Source organism: Macaca nemestrina, chromosome 1, assembly GCF_043159975.1.
Source record: "Macaca nemestrina isolate mMacNem1 chromosome 1, mMacNem.hap1, whole genome shotgun sequence".
Taxonomy (NCBI): domain Eukaryota; kingdom Metazoa; phylum Chordata; class Mammalia; order Primates; family Cercopithecidae; genus Macaca; species Macaca nemestrina.
Window position 1 is genome coordinate 158,919,025 of NC_092125.1, and position 12,007 is coordinate 158,931,031.

Here is a 12,007-nt window from a genome sequence, read left to right on the forward strand (position 1 = left end):
GTTCATGAAATACTTGTTAAATACTTTCTAAATCATGATAATTTGATTGATACTGAAGGAAAGAGCAGAAATTTATGCTAGGGTTGGAAGAGAGTAGGCGTGCACACCAACAACACAGTGTGTGGATAGGAGGCAGGAGTGACACAGACAATCCACAGTAGAAGAGGCGGCGACCTCGAAGCAGCAGCTTGACACACCTGAGCCCTGCTTGAATCCCATCTCAGTCCACGAGTGTCAGGGCCTTAAGGCATGATGATTTGATGTGATCCAGGGCTACTTTCTTTATCATCATTATATAAAAGCTCAGTGGGAGGCCAGTAAGGTAAGCATTTCATCAGGACATGCTCCATTGTGCAGAAGGTTAAATTTACGAGTGAGCTTTGAAGATCTCCGAAATGCCTTTGGGATTACATCTGGGAAGAAAGTCTTGGTAACCTGAACTCTGTCTTTCAGGAGAATAATAAACACATGGAAAAACTTATTTCTTCAATCTATTCATTAATTCCTTCATTTGCCTATTTATTCAGCACCCCTCTGTGACAGGCACAGAGCATTTGGTACTGGGAATACAAGGGTGTGGTCCTTGTTCTCAAAGTCTGTGAGGGTAAGTTAGGTCTCCAATTGTGGTGATAAGTTAGTCCAGAAGTCAGCACACTTCATCTGTAATGGGAAAGATATCAAGCATTTTAGGTTTCATGGGCCGTAAAGTCACTGTTACAACTACTCAACTCTGCCATTGTTACCTGAAAGCATAGGTCATTTGTTAAAAAAAATAAAAAATAAAAATAAAAACAAAAAAAAACCGGGTGTGAGCATATTCTAATAAATCTTTATTTGTGGACATAAAAAACAATGTGAATTTCATATACTTTTCATGTATCATATGATATTATTCTTCTTTTGATTTTTTCCCCAAGCATTTAAAACTGTAGCAGCCATTCTTAGTTTATAGACTGCACAAAAACAGGCAGTGGATCAGATGTTGTCGGCAAACCATACATTGCCTACCTGTGATCCAAGACATGGTCACTGCTATGTTTTGAATGCATCCTCCAAACTTCCTTTGTTGGAGACTTAATCTCCAAATTCATATGTTGATAGTATTTGGAGGTGGTGCCTTTGGGAGGTAATTAGGACTAGATAAGGTTATTAAAGTGGAGCCCCCATTGATGACTTTGGTGGCTTTGTAAGAAGAGGAGAGACCTGAGCTGACATGCTCTTGCCCTCTCACCGTGTGATGCTCTCCTCGATGTTATCACTGCAGCAAGAAAGCCCCCACCAGATGTGGCCTCTTAACGTCGGACTTCACAGCCCCCAGAATTGTAAGAAATAAATTTCTTTATAAATTACCTCATCTGTGGTATTCTATTATAGCAACAGAAAACGAATAAGACCGTCACTGATAGTTTAGATCTGTGATTCCTAAGTCCAGCTGCTGTTCACCCTAAATGAAGATCCAATCAACACTGTAGGTGTAATCCTTATCTCCCCGCTGCCATTCTACTTCTCTCAATCTCCTGACCTCCACTTTCACTCCACAGGTCTTTCTATAAAACCAAAATCATTTTATACATTTATGATACTTCTGGGGACATCTGGGGACTTTTTTTTTCCTGTGAGAAAATGAAAAGGACTCCAGTGACTATTTGGTCTTGAAACAGTTTAATTTAGTTTTTTTCTTTATTCCCTTTCCCTATCTCCATTCTAGAAATTAACATAAAAATTCATTCTGGCTAAATTCCCAATACATTTTCACAGTGAGCATTTTCTGAAGTGAAAATTAGTAGCTTCCTTGCAGTTTCATCAGGAATGTGAAATTTTGGAGCTCACAGGGGTGGAAAACTCAAACCCATTTATGAATTAATACATGCTGTTGAGGGTACCTCACTGTCTGCAGAGTGCTGGAAAATCTTTTCTGCAGAATACTGAGTATCTAAATAGTATATTTTAATTTCCTTTCTCATTGTGCAGTGAGAAAATACCATGTTTTATTTGCAAAAATGAATTTTGGAACAACTAGTACCTATATAAGATTATATTATTTACACCTTAGGGATTGGCAGCACCTGGAGTAAGTTACAATGTATCTTTCTAGTTCCTCCTCCTCCTTCCCACTCCTGATTTTTATCCAGGTGAAATCTAGTTACAGTGAACTTTAAGGGCAACCTCAAATAGGAACCAGTGTTAGTGAGGATAGACATATGGTAGAGGGGTGTGGGGAGATGACCTCTGCCTTGGTCTAGCTCTAGCCATTTGGGCCCTGAAGCAGCCTTGAATCCTTCAGTCTCAGGACCTAAGCTAGCATCCTATTTCTTTTTTCTTGGAATGGTTCTGGTCACTCAGGTCCAAAACCAGTAATGGTATAGAATATCTGGCTTCTCTGGCAATTTATAGGGGCCACGGAAAAGTAAATCAACTTGTAATTGTTAAAGACATTTGTAGGCTCAAATCAGATAGATCTGGATTGGAATCCTAGTTTTTCCTGTTGGAAGCCATTGAAGATGTCAGAAAAAATAATTAATTTCTTTATGTATTAGTTTTGATAGCTATGAAATGGAGAAAAAAAAACCTGTCTCATAAGATGAAGATGAGGATTAAATGAGATAGTAAATGTTCAATAAAAGGCTAGGAGAGCATTTATTAACAATTCATTACAAATGCTACCACTCTTTTTTTCCCTTCACTCATGCTGCAAATATTATTAAATTGTTGCTTCCTTCTGAGAATATAGAAAAATGGAATAGATGTACAAAATGAAATGGAGAAGCTTGCATTTGAGTAGAAAAGGCAGCCATCTACTTCAGCAAATGTAATACGAGGGTAAGCATAAAACAGAGGCATAGCCTGGCCGAGTGGCCCCCAGAGGCCAGAGTCACACCTGGGGATGTCAAAGAGGCAGTGTTCAAGCTAAGTGTTCCAGGATGAATAGGAGTTTTCCAAGTAGTCAAGGGTGAAAGTATGTTTCCACTAGAGGGATAGTGCAAGAGTTTGGTTTTGCTAGAGTTTAAGGTAGTGGAGAAAGTGGTCCCAGAGGCTCGGGAAAGACGCTGGGGCCAGGTGATGAGGGCTCCTGAATGTCACACTGACGAGTTTAAATTCTGTCATACTCAGTGGGCCTTTACCACGTAAGGAAAAGCAGAATGACATTAATGAGGTGATGCTCTTCCCACCTCTAAGTGTGACTGACCCAGAATAGAGACCCTAGAAAGCTCAGTCACCACTGATACGTCCAACCCTTCACTTATACATGAGGAACCTGAGGCCAGAGATCAACTCATTCTGCAAAACACCTGATCAAGCATGAACAAAACAAAAATAGGTTATCTGAGTCTAGTGCTTAAACTTCCTCCATATTAAGATCCTCATTTAAATCCAGGCTGCTTCATCTAAGCCCTGCATTCCATGTACTGGATTCCAATACAAGTACTGTTCCTGGGTGCTTTACTGAATAACTGCGTCTCCCCCACCTACTGAAAGCCAGCACTGTCAGCCCTGCACGCTGGAAGTGGGAACCTCAGCTAGGAACAAGGATAGGAGTTTTCCAAGGAGGAAATGAGTCGATTGTAATGCATTACAGATGCAGAAACAAATTCAAAACCCAAAACAGATTGAGAGACTTCCTTCTTTCCCTTGAATTTGTAATCGCTGTTTTAGCACTGGAAACCACCGCATCACGCAGTAGCTGCTCCCTGCTCTTATTACCCCCAGCTGCCACCCAGTCCTTCCTTCCCCAGGGCCTAGCAGGAAGCACGCCAGCCAAAATGTGTGTGTGTACCTGTGTGTGTGTGCGAGCGTGTTTGTGTTTTCATATTACAGGTGCCTGGGGGAACTCTCGCCCCAGAGCAACAGAGCAGGGGCTTGCCTGGGTCTCCTCCCACATCAGGGCCCAGAAAAAGGGGTAGAAGCTGGCTTCACCCCCAGCTTCCGCAGGCTGGGTTCCAGCAGCGCCTCCACTTCTCCAGACCCTGGGCGCTTGCCTCTCTCCTCCCTTAGCAACCGGGAAGCTGTGGATACCAACGGAGAGTGGGAGCCCGGTAGGCTGCGGGTAGCCCGGGCGCCCAGGGGCGGCGGCGGCCCAGCCCAGGTGCCCGCGCACAGGGGACCTCAGTGCGGAGCCACCCCGCGAGCGCGACTGTCGCAGCGCCAGCGCGCACGGGGCCCCACGCACCCACCCTCCGCACCTGCCGCGGGGTCCAAAAGGGATCCTGCAAAAATGAGCTATTCTCACCCCTCTGGGTAAGTGACAACTGGAGCTTTTCCACGCTGTGGCAGGTGGCGGCTTCAGCCAGCGGCCCCTCCTCCTCCCTCCTGCTGCGGAGGGAAGGGGCGAGAGGGGAACGAGGGGGAGGGCTGGGGAGAGGAAAAAATATACGAATTCTGAGTTGCAGCGAGGATGGCAGAAATCCCAGGCATCATGTCTCCTCCCTCCCCTTCTTCGTTTCTTTCACCCACGTTCACCCCTTTTGAAATTTTCACCCTAAAGGATTAAAAAATAGATGTGAAAAACGCATACATTAAGTAAGGACCTTCGCTGGGATCAAGAAGATCCTGTGGTGTGGAACATGTATGTTTAGATGCAAAAGAAGAGGTTACCAAAATATGCATTCATTTGGAGATTTGAGACTAGGAGATGCATTCTCGCCGCAGCTTACATATAAGCGAGGTGTGAGTTCATTCAGTATCGAAAGAGGTTTCATTGGGAAGAGGGGATATTATTTCAGGGATTTTTTTCCGCCCAACTCAAAAGAATCACAAGAGTCTTTAAAAAGTATTTTAATAAAGGAAGCTTATATGGCACAAGAAAGAGAGGAAGAAGTTGTGTGCCTGTGTATTTACTCATGATCTTCAGTTGCTTTAGGTAGGTGAACCCCTTAGAGGACCTATTTTGGCATTATTCATTGTATTCTAGAAAGAACGCCGTCATCACTGGCTGTTGAAAAAAAAAAAAAGGTTTCTTTTTTTTATTGCAAGGGAGACTATCCAATTTCCTCCTGAATTAAACAATGTAATGCATATTAGACAGTTTTTTTATTATGATACATCTAGTAAGAAGATAAATATCGTAGTCAATCTTGCAATTAAATTAAGATACTTTCCTTTTTAATTGCATTTATTGCACATTTTTAGGAGCAGCAAATTAGCAGAGGACAACATATTTGAGATCATTTGGAGTTTGTGATGTTTGAAATACCACATTAGTCGTTGTGTTGGAACTTACACCGAAACTTCAAGATTTTACTTTTTAATGAATTCTCTGAGTGTAATGACATAAATGAAAATGTTTGAAAAAACTAAAGCCATATAAGGTGCCATGTTGGAAACCATTTTGAGAACTTTTAGAAAAGTGATATAGCTATGATTAAATGAACTTTTTGTTTTGTCTCAAGTTGAATTTAATTTAGGTACTTTTAAACATTTTGATGCTGAGCTCCTGTGCAATTTTAGTTTTCTGTGGGTCATGTAAGATGTAAATAGCACTATTTTTCAGCAGCTGATGTTCGCAATATGTTTGCATTTGGGAAAATAAACGTGTCAGTCATGGTTGTCTTCCTATGTTTTTCAAGTTTTTGGCTAGTTAGAATCTGATTATACCATTTAATCATCTTTTATAAAATGTGAAAAAAAAACCTGTAGCTATTTATTAAACTGTGCACGATTAAGATTTCAGAAACTGAAGTCAAATTTTTCTGAAGTTCCATTAGTTCCAAGCCTATGGGGAAAAGGGAAAATTTGTGATTTAATGAAAGAGTATGTTTCATGGTTCTCTTCAGGAAAGATATTAAGATGGCAACAAATACTTTGCGCTTAAATGGTAAGCTCCTGAAAAGTAGGCACCATATTATATTAATTTCTCTGCACCCTTTACTTAGGACAGTGTTCAGAACAAAATAAAACTCAACAAATATGTGCTGAATAAATGGTATCGCCGGATGGTGCATCCAATCTAGAGGTGCATGTATTCAGAAATGAAAACTTTGTTAGAACTAAATATTTATTAAGTGCCTACCATGTGCCAGGCTCCACTCCAGTGTTTTACATGAACTACCTTATTAAATCTTCCCACTCATGCCGGTTTTTAGTCACCCTCATTTTTAAAGATAACGATTTTGAGGACTGAGAATTTTCTAGAAGTAGCATTGCTAGGAAGGGTAAGGGCTGGAATACAAAGCCAGACAATATAGCATCAGAGTCATTGCTCTTCACCATCACAATATGTTGCCTCACATGGTCAGCAACTGAGATGTGTAGGAGCCTAAATAAATAAAATTTTGTGTCTGGATCAAACCAACATCTGACAGAGGATGGCTGTATGTAAGTATCTAGTATTTTGATAGATGATTAGAGGCTAATTTTGTAATAGTGTGTGTCTGTACATTTTTTTGGTTTTAATTTATCAAAAGTAAGTGAAGACAATAAGCATAAATACAACAAATCTAAATGTCTTAAAATTCACCCAAGAACAAAATTATTTGAATTGCTAAAGTTTTTCCTCAAATGAAAGTAGTGACTTTTTCTTGCTTATGTTACCATTTGGAAATAATAAAAGTTTCAGTAGCAAATAAAAGGTTTCATTAAAGCTGAGAAGGCTTTTCTATCATTACTGAAGCAGTTTGTACTTATTACATTTTAAGGATAAAATGGTAATAAAGTGCAGTTATACACTAAAACAAAAATTTTAAATCCTTCAAATGCCACCAATCAATAAATGATGTCCTGATTCCTTCTCTTAGTGCTTCCTTTGATTTCCATTGCTTACTTAATTATAGCATGAAGCACTTGATGTAAACATTGCAAAGGGCCTGTGCTGGCTTTGTTCAGATAGAGTTTGGAGTAAATAAAAACGGTTTTTAAAACTTCTGCCAAAGATAATAGAGATTTTGAATCTGAGCTGCATCATAATTTGGTGGAAGTCAACTATAAAATACCATTTCCAGCACTGCGATCTCGAATGAAATTGTTTTAGAGTGCGAAATTACAATTGATTGTCCCTCTAGTTTGCTAAATCTCACTCATGTTGCTATTTGTGTGTGTGTTTGTGGATTGTGCATGAGTTCTAGAGGTGGAATGGGGATTTTATGTCCCTCAGTCATGCATGAGGATAAAATGATATGGCTTTTCTGGCTCCTTCAAAGGATCATTGAATTCATGTTAAGTTGGCTTTCTGTGTGAAAGATACACTTGGCTCTAAATAGAGATAGTCACACTCATCTGTAAATTTTCTTTGAGGAAGGACGAATGAGAAGCATTATAGATCATGACAAGAAAAAAAGCAGAAGACATATGTTTTGAAAGACTGTTGAAAGGTTTAGAAGCATTTTTTGTTAGTTTAGACTTATTAGTTTATACCTTTTTAATGTAAAGAAGTGTTTCTGTAATGACAGAGTACACTGAAGACTGGTAAAGAAAGAATTAATACATCCTTAGTACTACCTGATAACTTACTCGTTTTTTCATCAAAGGCAGATTAAAAACCACTGTTAGGTCAAGTTGTCAATTTTACATAGTATGTGTATCCAGGAGGGACAACAATGATAAACCCACCACGTTATTTACTACAGAAATGTCCATTGCATTCTTAAGTAACATACGTTTCTTGCCTTCTGAGTTAGCAAACTAGGATGTACTTTGGATAGCTACAGTAACATCCTAGTCTGTTTGTTACCCACTTGCACCACCAAAATCATCTCTTTTACACAGAATTTCAGACTTTAAGTCATTAAATATTTAAATTCAACTTTGGTAGTTTCTATTCACCCTCCCGTTAAATATTAACAAATTAAGGAGTAAATTGATTGTGCTTAAATGAGGTGAATTGAATAGGCTCATTTGTTGTGGCTTCCTCTGTAAAGCATTTCATGTTATAGATTCTGCTCTTTTAAAAATATATATCGATATCTTTTATTCTCTTACTCCTTTAACAAACATGTTTATGTAAGTAGACGGGAATGGAAAGGGGTCTATTATGGCAATGTCACTTAATTCTTTGAATTCCTTCAGAGTTATAAGCCAAATATCACATAGTGATCACACACAAAAAATGTTTTTGATGATCTTTCAAATGACAGCTCAATTAGGTCCTTCTTCAACTGAACTGAAAGCTAAGGATTGGAAACTACAGTGTTTGAATTGCAATTAGATTTGTTGCCCAGTCATGAAAGTCATTTGTTGTATTAATACCTGTGCAATACTTCAAATTGTCTGTTTCTCAGGTGTTTTTCTAAGCTCAAAGCACTACCTAATAAGACCACCAGATGAAGAGAGATGTGTCTTTCTGCTGGAAAATACAAAGATAATTACAACAAAGTAGGTGGAAATCAACATGACTGGAAGTGCATTTTTCAGGAAGATCAATTTTAGAGGAGTACAAAGTAAACTTGAGCAATAGAAACTGGTTCCCTTAAAACAATTGTATTGGCCCGTTTTTACACTGCTATAAACATACTACCTGACACTGGGTAATTTATAAAGAAAAAAGGTTTAATTGACTCATAGTTCTGTACAGCTGGAGAGGTCTCAGGAAACTTACAATCATGGTGAAAGGCGAAGGGGAAGCAAGGAACGTCTTACATTGGGGCAGGAGAGAAAGCAAGTGAAGGGGAAGTGCCATACTTTTAAACCATCAGATCTCATGAGAACTCCCTCACTGTCACAAGAACAGCATGGGGGAAAGCGCTTCCATAATCCAATCACCTCCTACCAGGTCCCTCCCTCAACATGTGGGGATTAAAATTCGAGAAGAGATTTGGGTGGGGACACAGAGCCAAAGTATATCAACTATCCTTACCCAAGTTCCCCCAGGAAAATCTTTGGGTTTCACTCAGTCTCTGCTGAGAAAAACCATCTCTAACTAGGAGGATAGGTGGAGATTTGCCCAACTTATTTTGATTATTCATAAATCCATATAAGGTTTTCAGAGAGATGGGAAAACAAAATTTCTGATTCAATTCTGAATTAAAAAATCAGCCCCAAATATTCTGAATCTGAGGTAAAGTTTAATCATTTTTGAGGTTTTTAATTTCCAGTGCTATCACTTTCAATTTAAACTTTAGCCACTGAAGGTAGTACTGAAATAATTTAACCTGTAGTTATTCATTTTGGTACAGACCAAGAGAAGTGGTGTGCAGACTGAATTACTGGACTTTTCCCTGCTATGGCTTACTCATTTCCCCACACAAATAGTTGAGAATAGTGTTATGTTATGGAATGACTCCATACATGTCAATCAGTTTAAATAAATCTATCAAATTAGGTGGGGATAAAATTTACAAAAAAAGAAAATCTAAGATTAAACATTCACATTAGTTTGTAAGTGTCTTTGTCACCTTTTTCTAAACTGGAAATCCTAAATGATATATTATGTTTATGATTCATATAAAAAAAGGATAGAGGAAAATCAACTGAGTCATAGACAAAATAAAGACCTTGGCATCACAAAAAATAGTTAATGATATATATTTATGCTTTTATTTAAAAAAATTAAGGTAAATGTATTCATATACAGTTATTTCATTAATTTTACTTTTTGTTTAACTGACCAGCTACTAGTCCTGATTATATTGAATAGGAAGACTTGCGCAGTGCCCTACTTCTACAATGTCTACATATTCAAGAGAGAATTCTTTGAGTATGTAGACACTGCATTTTGATGTTTCCTTTGTTTATTTCTTTGGCTTAGATCCATGGTTCTAAAACTTAAGCATACAAAAATTGCTGAATAGTACATTGAACACACAATCATGTGTATTGTACTTCATGGGTTAAATAAGTGATTTTCAAGGATAGATTTTTTTTTTTTTTTAAACTAGGTAGTAAATTTGCAGATTGTGCTAACTAAAAAGTTGACCCAAACACAAGATAGGATTCACCATACCTCTGGGTTCCAGCAGAGCAGAAGTCATTTTGTTCTTTCACTGGCCATAAGCTCTAAATCACTCTCTTCTTGCACAAGTCCCAGTAAGGAAACACATTCTTCATTGACAACATCATTGCTGCAAATTGTTGTATTAGGAAATATACTCAGATTAAAGTAATTCACCTGAGAGCTTGCCTTTTTGGATTAATGTTTTTCTGGAGGAAGGAGAAAAAGATGTGACAAGTTGAATAGCACAGCTTGAAAAATCATACCTTACTGAGGCTCTTTCAGTATTAGGATTAAAAATTTTTTGACAATTGTAAAATCATTGCTTTCATAGTGAGCCACAAGAAGCATACTTTAAAAGTGAAGAACATTGAAGAGTGTAGATATATAGATTTCATATAGATCTGGATTCTTTAATAATTTCTTATTCTCTTGTGGGTCTACTCACTCTTGCTGTCTTTGTCCCCTTGTCTCTTTTGTATGGTTAACTTTTTTGGTCAATGAGCAAGTTACTGTGAAGTGCAGTTTTTTTCTGACAGTGAAAGCATGGTTTCCCCATGCTCTGGGGACTCTCTTAGAGATCCTCATTATCCTCTTCTCTTTCTTCTGAGCTATCTACATGAATGTTCTGGGATGTAGAAGGTATCTATGCCCTTTTTCTGATGGTCATCAGTGATCTTTTTCTGTTTGCCAGCACGGATAATTCAGAATCAAGGTATGGTATTTTGGGTTTTCATGTACTCAGAAAAGATGTCCCTTATTTCTTCTCTCTAAATCCATGATACATAATTAAGTTGGTCACCTTTCTGGTTATTTCTGTGTCATGGACTCAATTGTGCCACCCTCCCCTCTGTCTGCCACCCCTCCCCTTGTAATGTAAATGTTGAAGTCCTAACCCTCAGTTCCTCAGAATGTGACTGTATTGGAGACAGAGTTTTAAAGAGATAATTAAGGTTAAATCAGGCCAATGTGTGGACCCTAATCCAATGTAACTGTTGTCTTCAAAAGAGGAGATTAGGACAAAGATATGCTCACAAACACAGCCATCTGCAAACCAAAAAGAGAGACCTGAAACAGACTCTTCTCTCATGGCCCTCAGAAGAAACCAACTCTGCTCACAACTTGATATCAGATTTCTAGCCTCCAGAACTATGAGAAAATAATTTTTTCTTGTTTGAGCTACCTGATGCCTTGTTACGGCAGCCCAACCAAACTTATGCAACCTGTTTGCAGCTGCTGATGCTCCTCATTACTTGGCTCTGCAAAGGCTGAAAGTGTTTCTTATGAGAAATGCAAAATCATTTAAAATAAATGGTTGATTGACTGATTGATAACATATGGGGGTCATAGTCAATTTGGGCCCTTAAAATAGAATACCATAGACTGAGTGGTTTATAAACAATAGAAATTTATTTCTCATAGCTTTGGAGGTTGGGGAGCCCAAGAGACATTTGCAGGGTCCGGTGAGGGCCTGCTCTCTGGTTCACAGAGGGCCATCTTCTTGCTGGGCCTTCACATGGCAGAAGGGGTGAGAGACTTTCTGAGGTCTTTTTTTTTTTTTTTTTTTTTTTTTTTTTGAGACGGAGTCTCGCTCTATCGCCCAGGCTGGAGTGCAGTAGCGCGATCTCTGCTCACTGCAAGCTCCGCCTCCTGGATTCACGCCATTCTCTTGCCTTAGCCTCCGAGCAGCTGGGACTACAGGCGCCCGCCACCCCGCCCGGCTAGTTTTTTGTATGTTTAGCAGAGATGGGGTTTCACCATGTTAGCCAGGATGACTGAGGGCTGAGGTCTCTTTTTTTAATGCACTAATTCTGTTCATGAGGGTCCTACCTTCACTTAATTGACTCCTAAAGGCCCCATCTCCTAATAGCATCACATTGTGAGTTAGGATTTCAACATATGAATTTTGGGGTGATACAGACATTAAGTCTATAACATAGAGAATAGAGATCTGAAGCCAAAAGTTCAAAAGGGAGATAAAAGTCAAAGCTAACAAAAAATATGAGTAAAAGCTTAGTGAGGAGAAATAATTAAGATAATAAATCAATGATCTCTACAGGTAAGTGTTGAACTGTTAAGTCTGATTAGTAATCAAATTACTCCCTACCTCTCAGTGCCTGATGCTGGTTGAGATAGAAAATTGGACAT

The 12,007-nt window shown here is 38.8% G+C and overlaps 1 protein-coding gene and 1 long non-coding RNA gene across 7 annotated transcripts in view; one reads left to right on the plus strand and one right to left on the minus strand.

Annotated features, from left to right (window-relative positions):
• Positions 1-523: 523 nt before the first annotated feature.
• The window catches only part of LOC105482651 (uncharacterized), a 40,464-nt gene continuing 28,980 nt past the window's right edge, over positions 524-12,007 (minus strand). For 2 of the 3 annotated variants that reach the window (XR_987743.3, XR_987744.3), the window contains 2 exons: positions 9,872-10,068; positions 524-660 (listed from right to left, as the gene is read on the minus strand). This is a non-coding gene — a long non-coding RNA (uncharacterized lncRNA). The remainder of the gene's footprint in view (positions 661-9,871; positions 10,069-12,007) is intronic. The other variant, XR_987745.3, reaches the window with a different exon arrangement.
• The window catches only part of LOC105482652 (glutamate rich 3), a 111,686-nt gene continuing 103,502 nt past the window's right edge, over positions 3,824-12,007 (plus strand). For 2 of the 4 annotated variants that reach the window (XM_024793060.2, XM_024793062.2), the window contains exon 1: positions 3,824-4,236. In XM_024793060.2, the coding sequence (XP_024648828.2) occupies positions 4,214-4,236 (23 nt within the window). In that variant the 5' untranslated portion in view covers positions 3,824-4,213. Of the gene's footprint in view, positions 4,237-4,426; positions 4,859-12,007 lie in introns of those variants that run through there. The other 2 variants (XM_011742859.3, XM_024793061.2) reach the window with 2 other exon arrangements.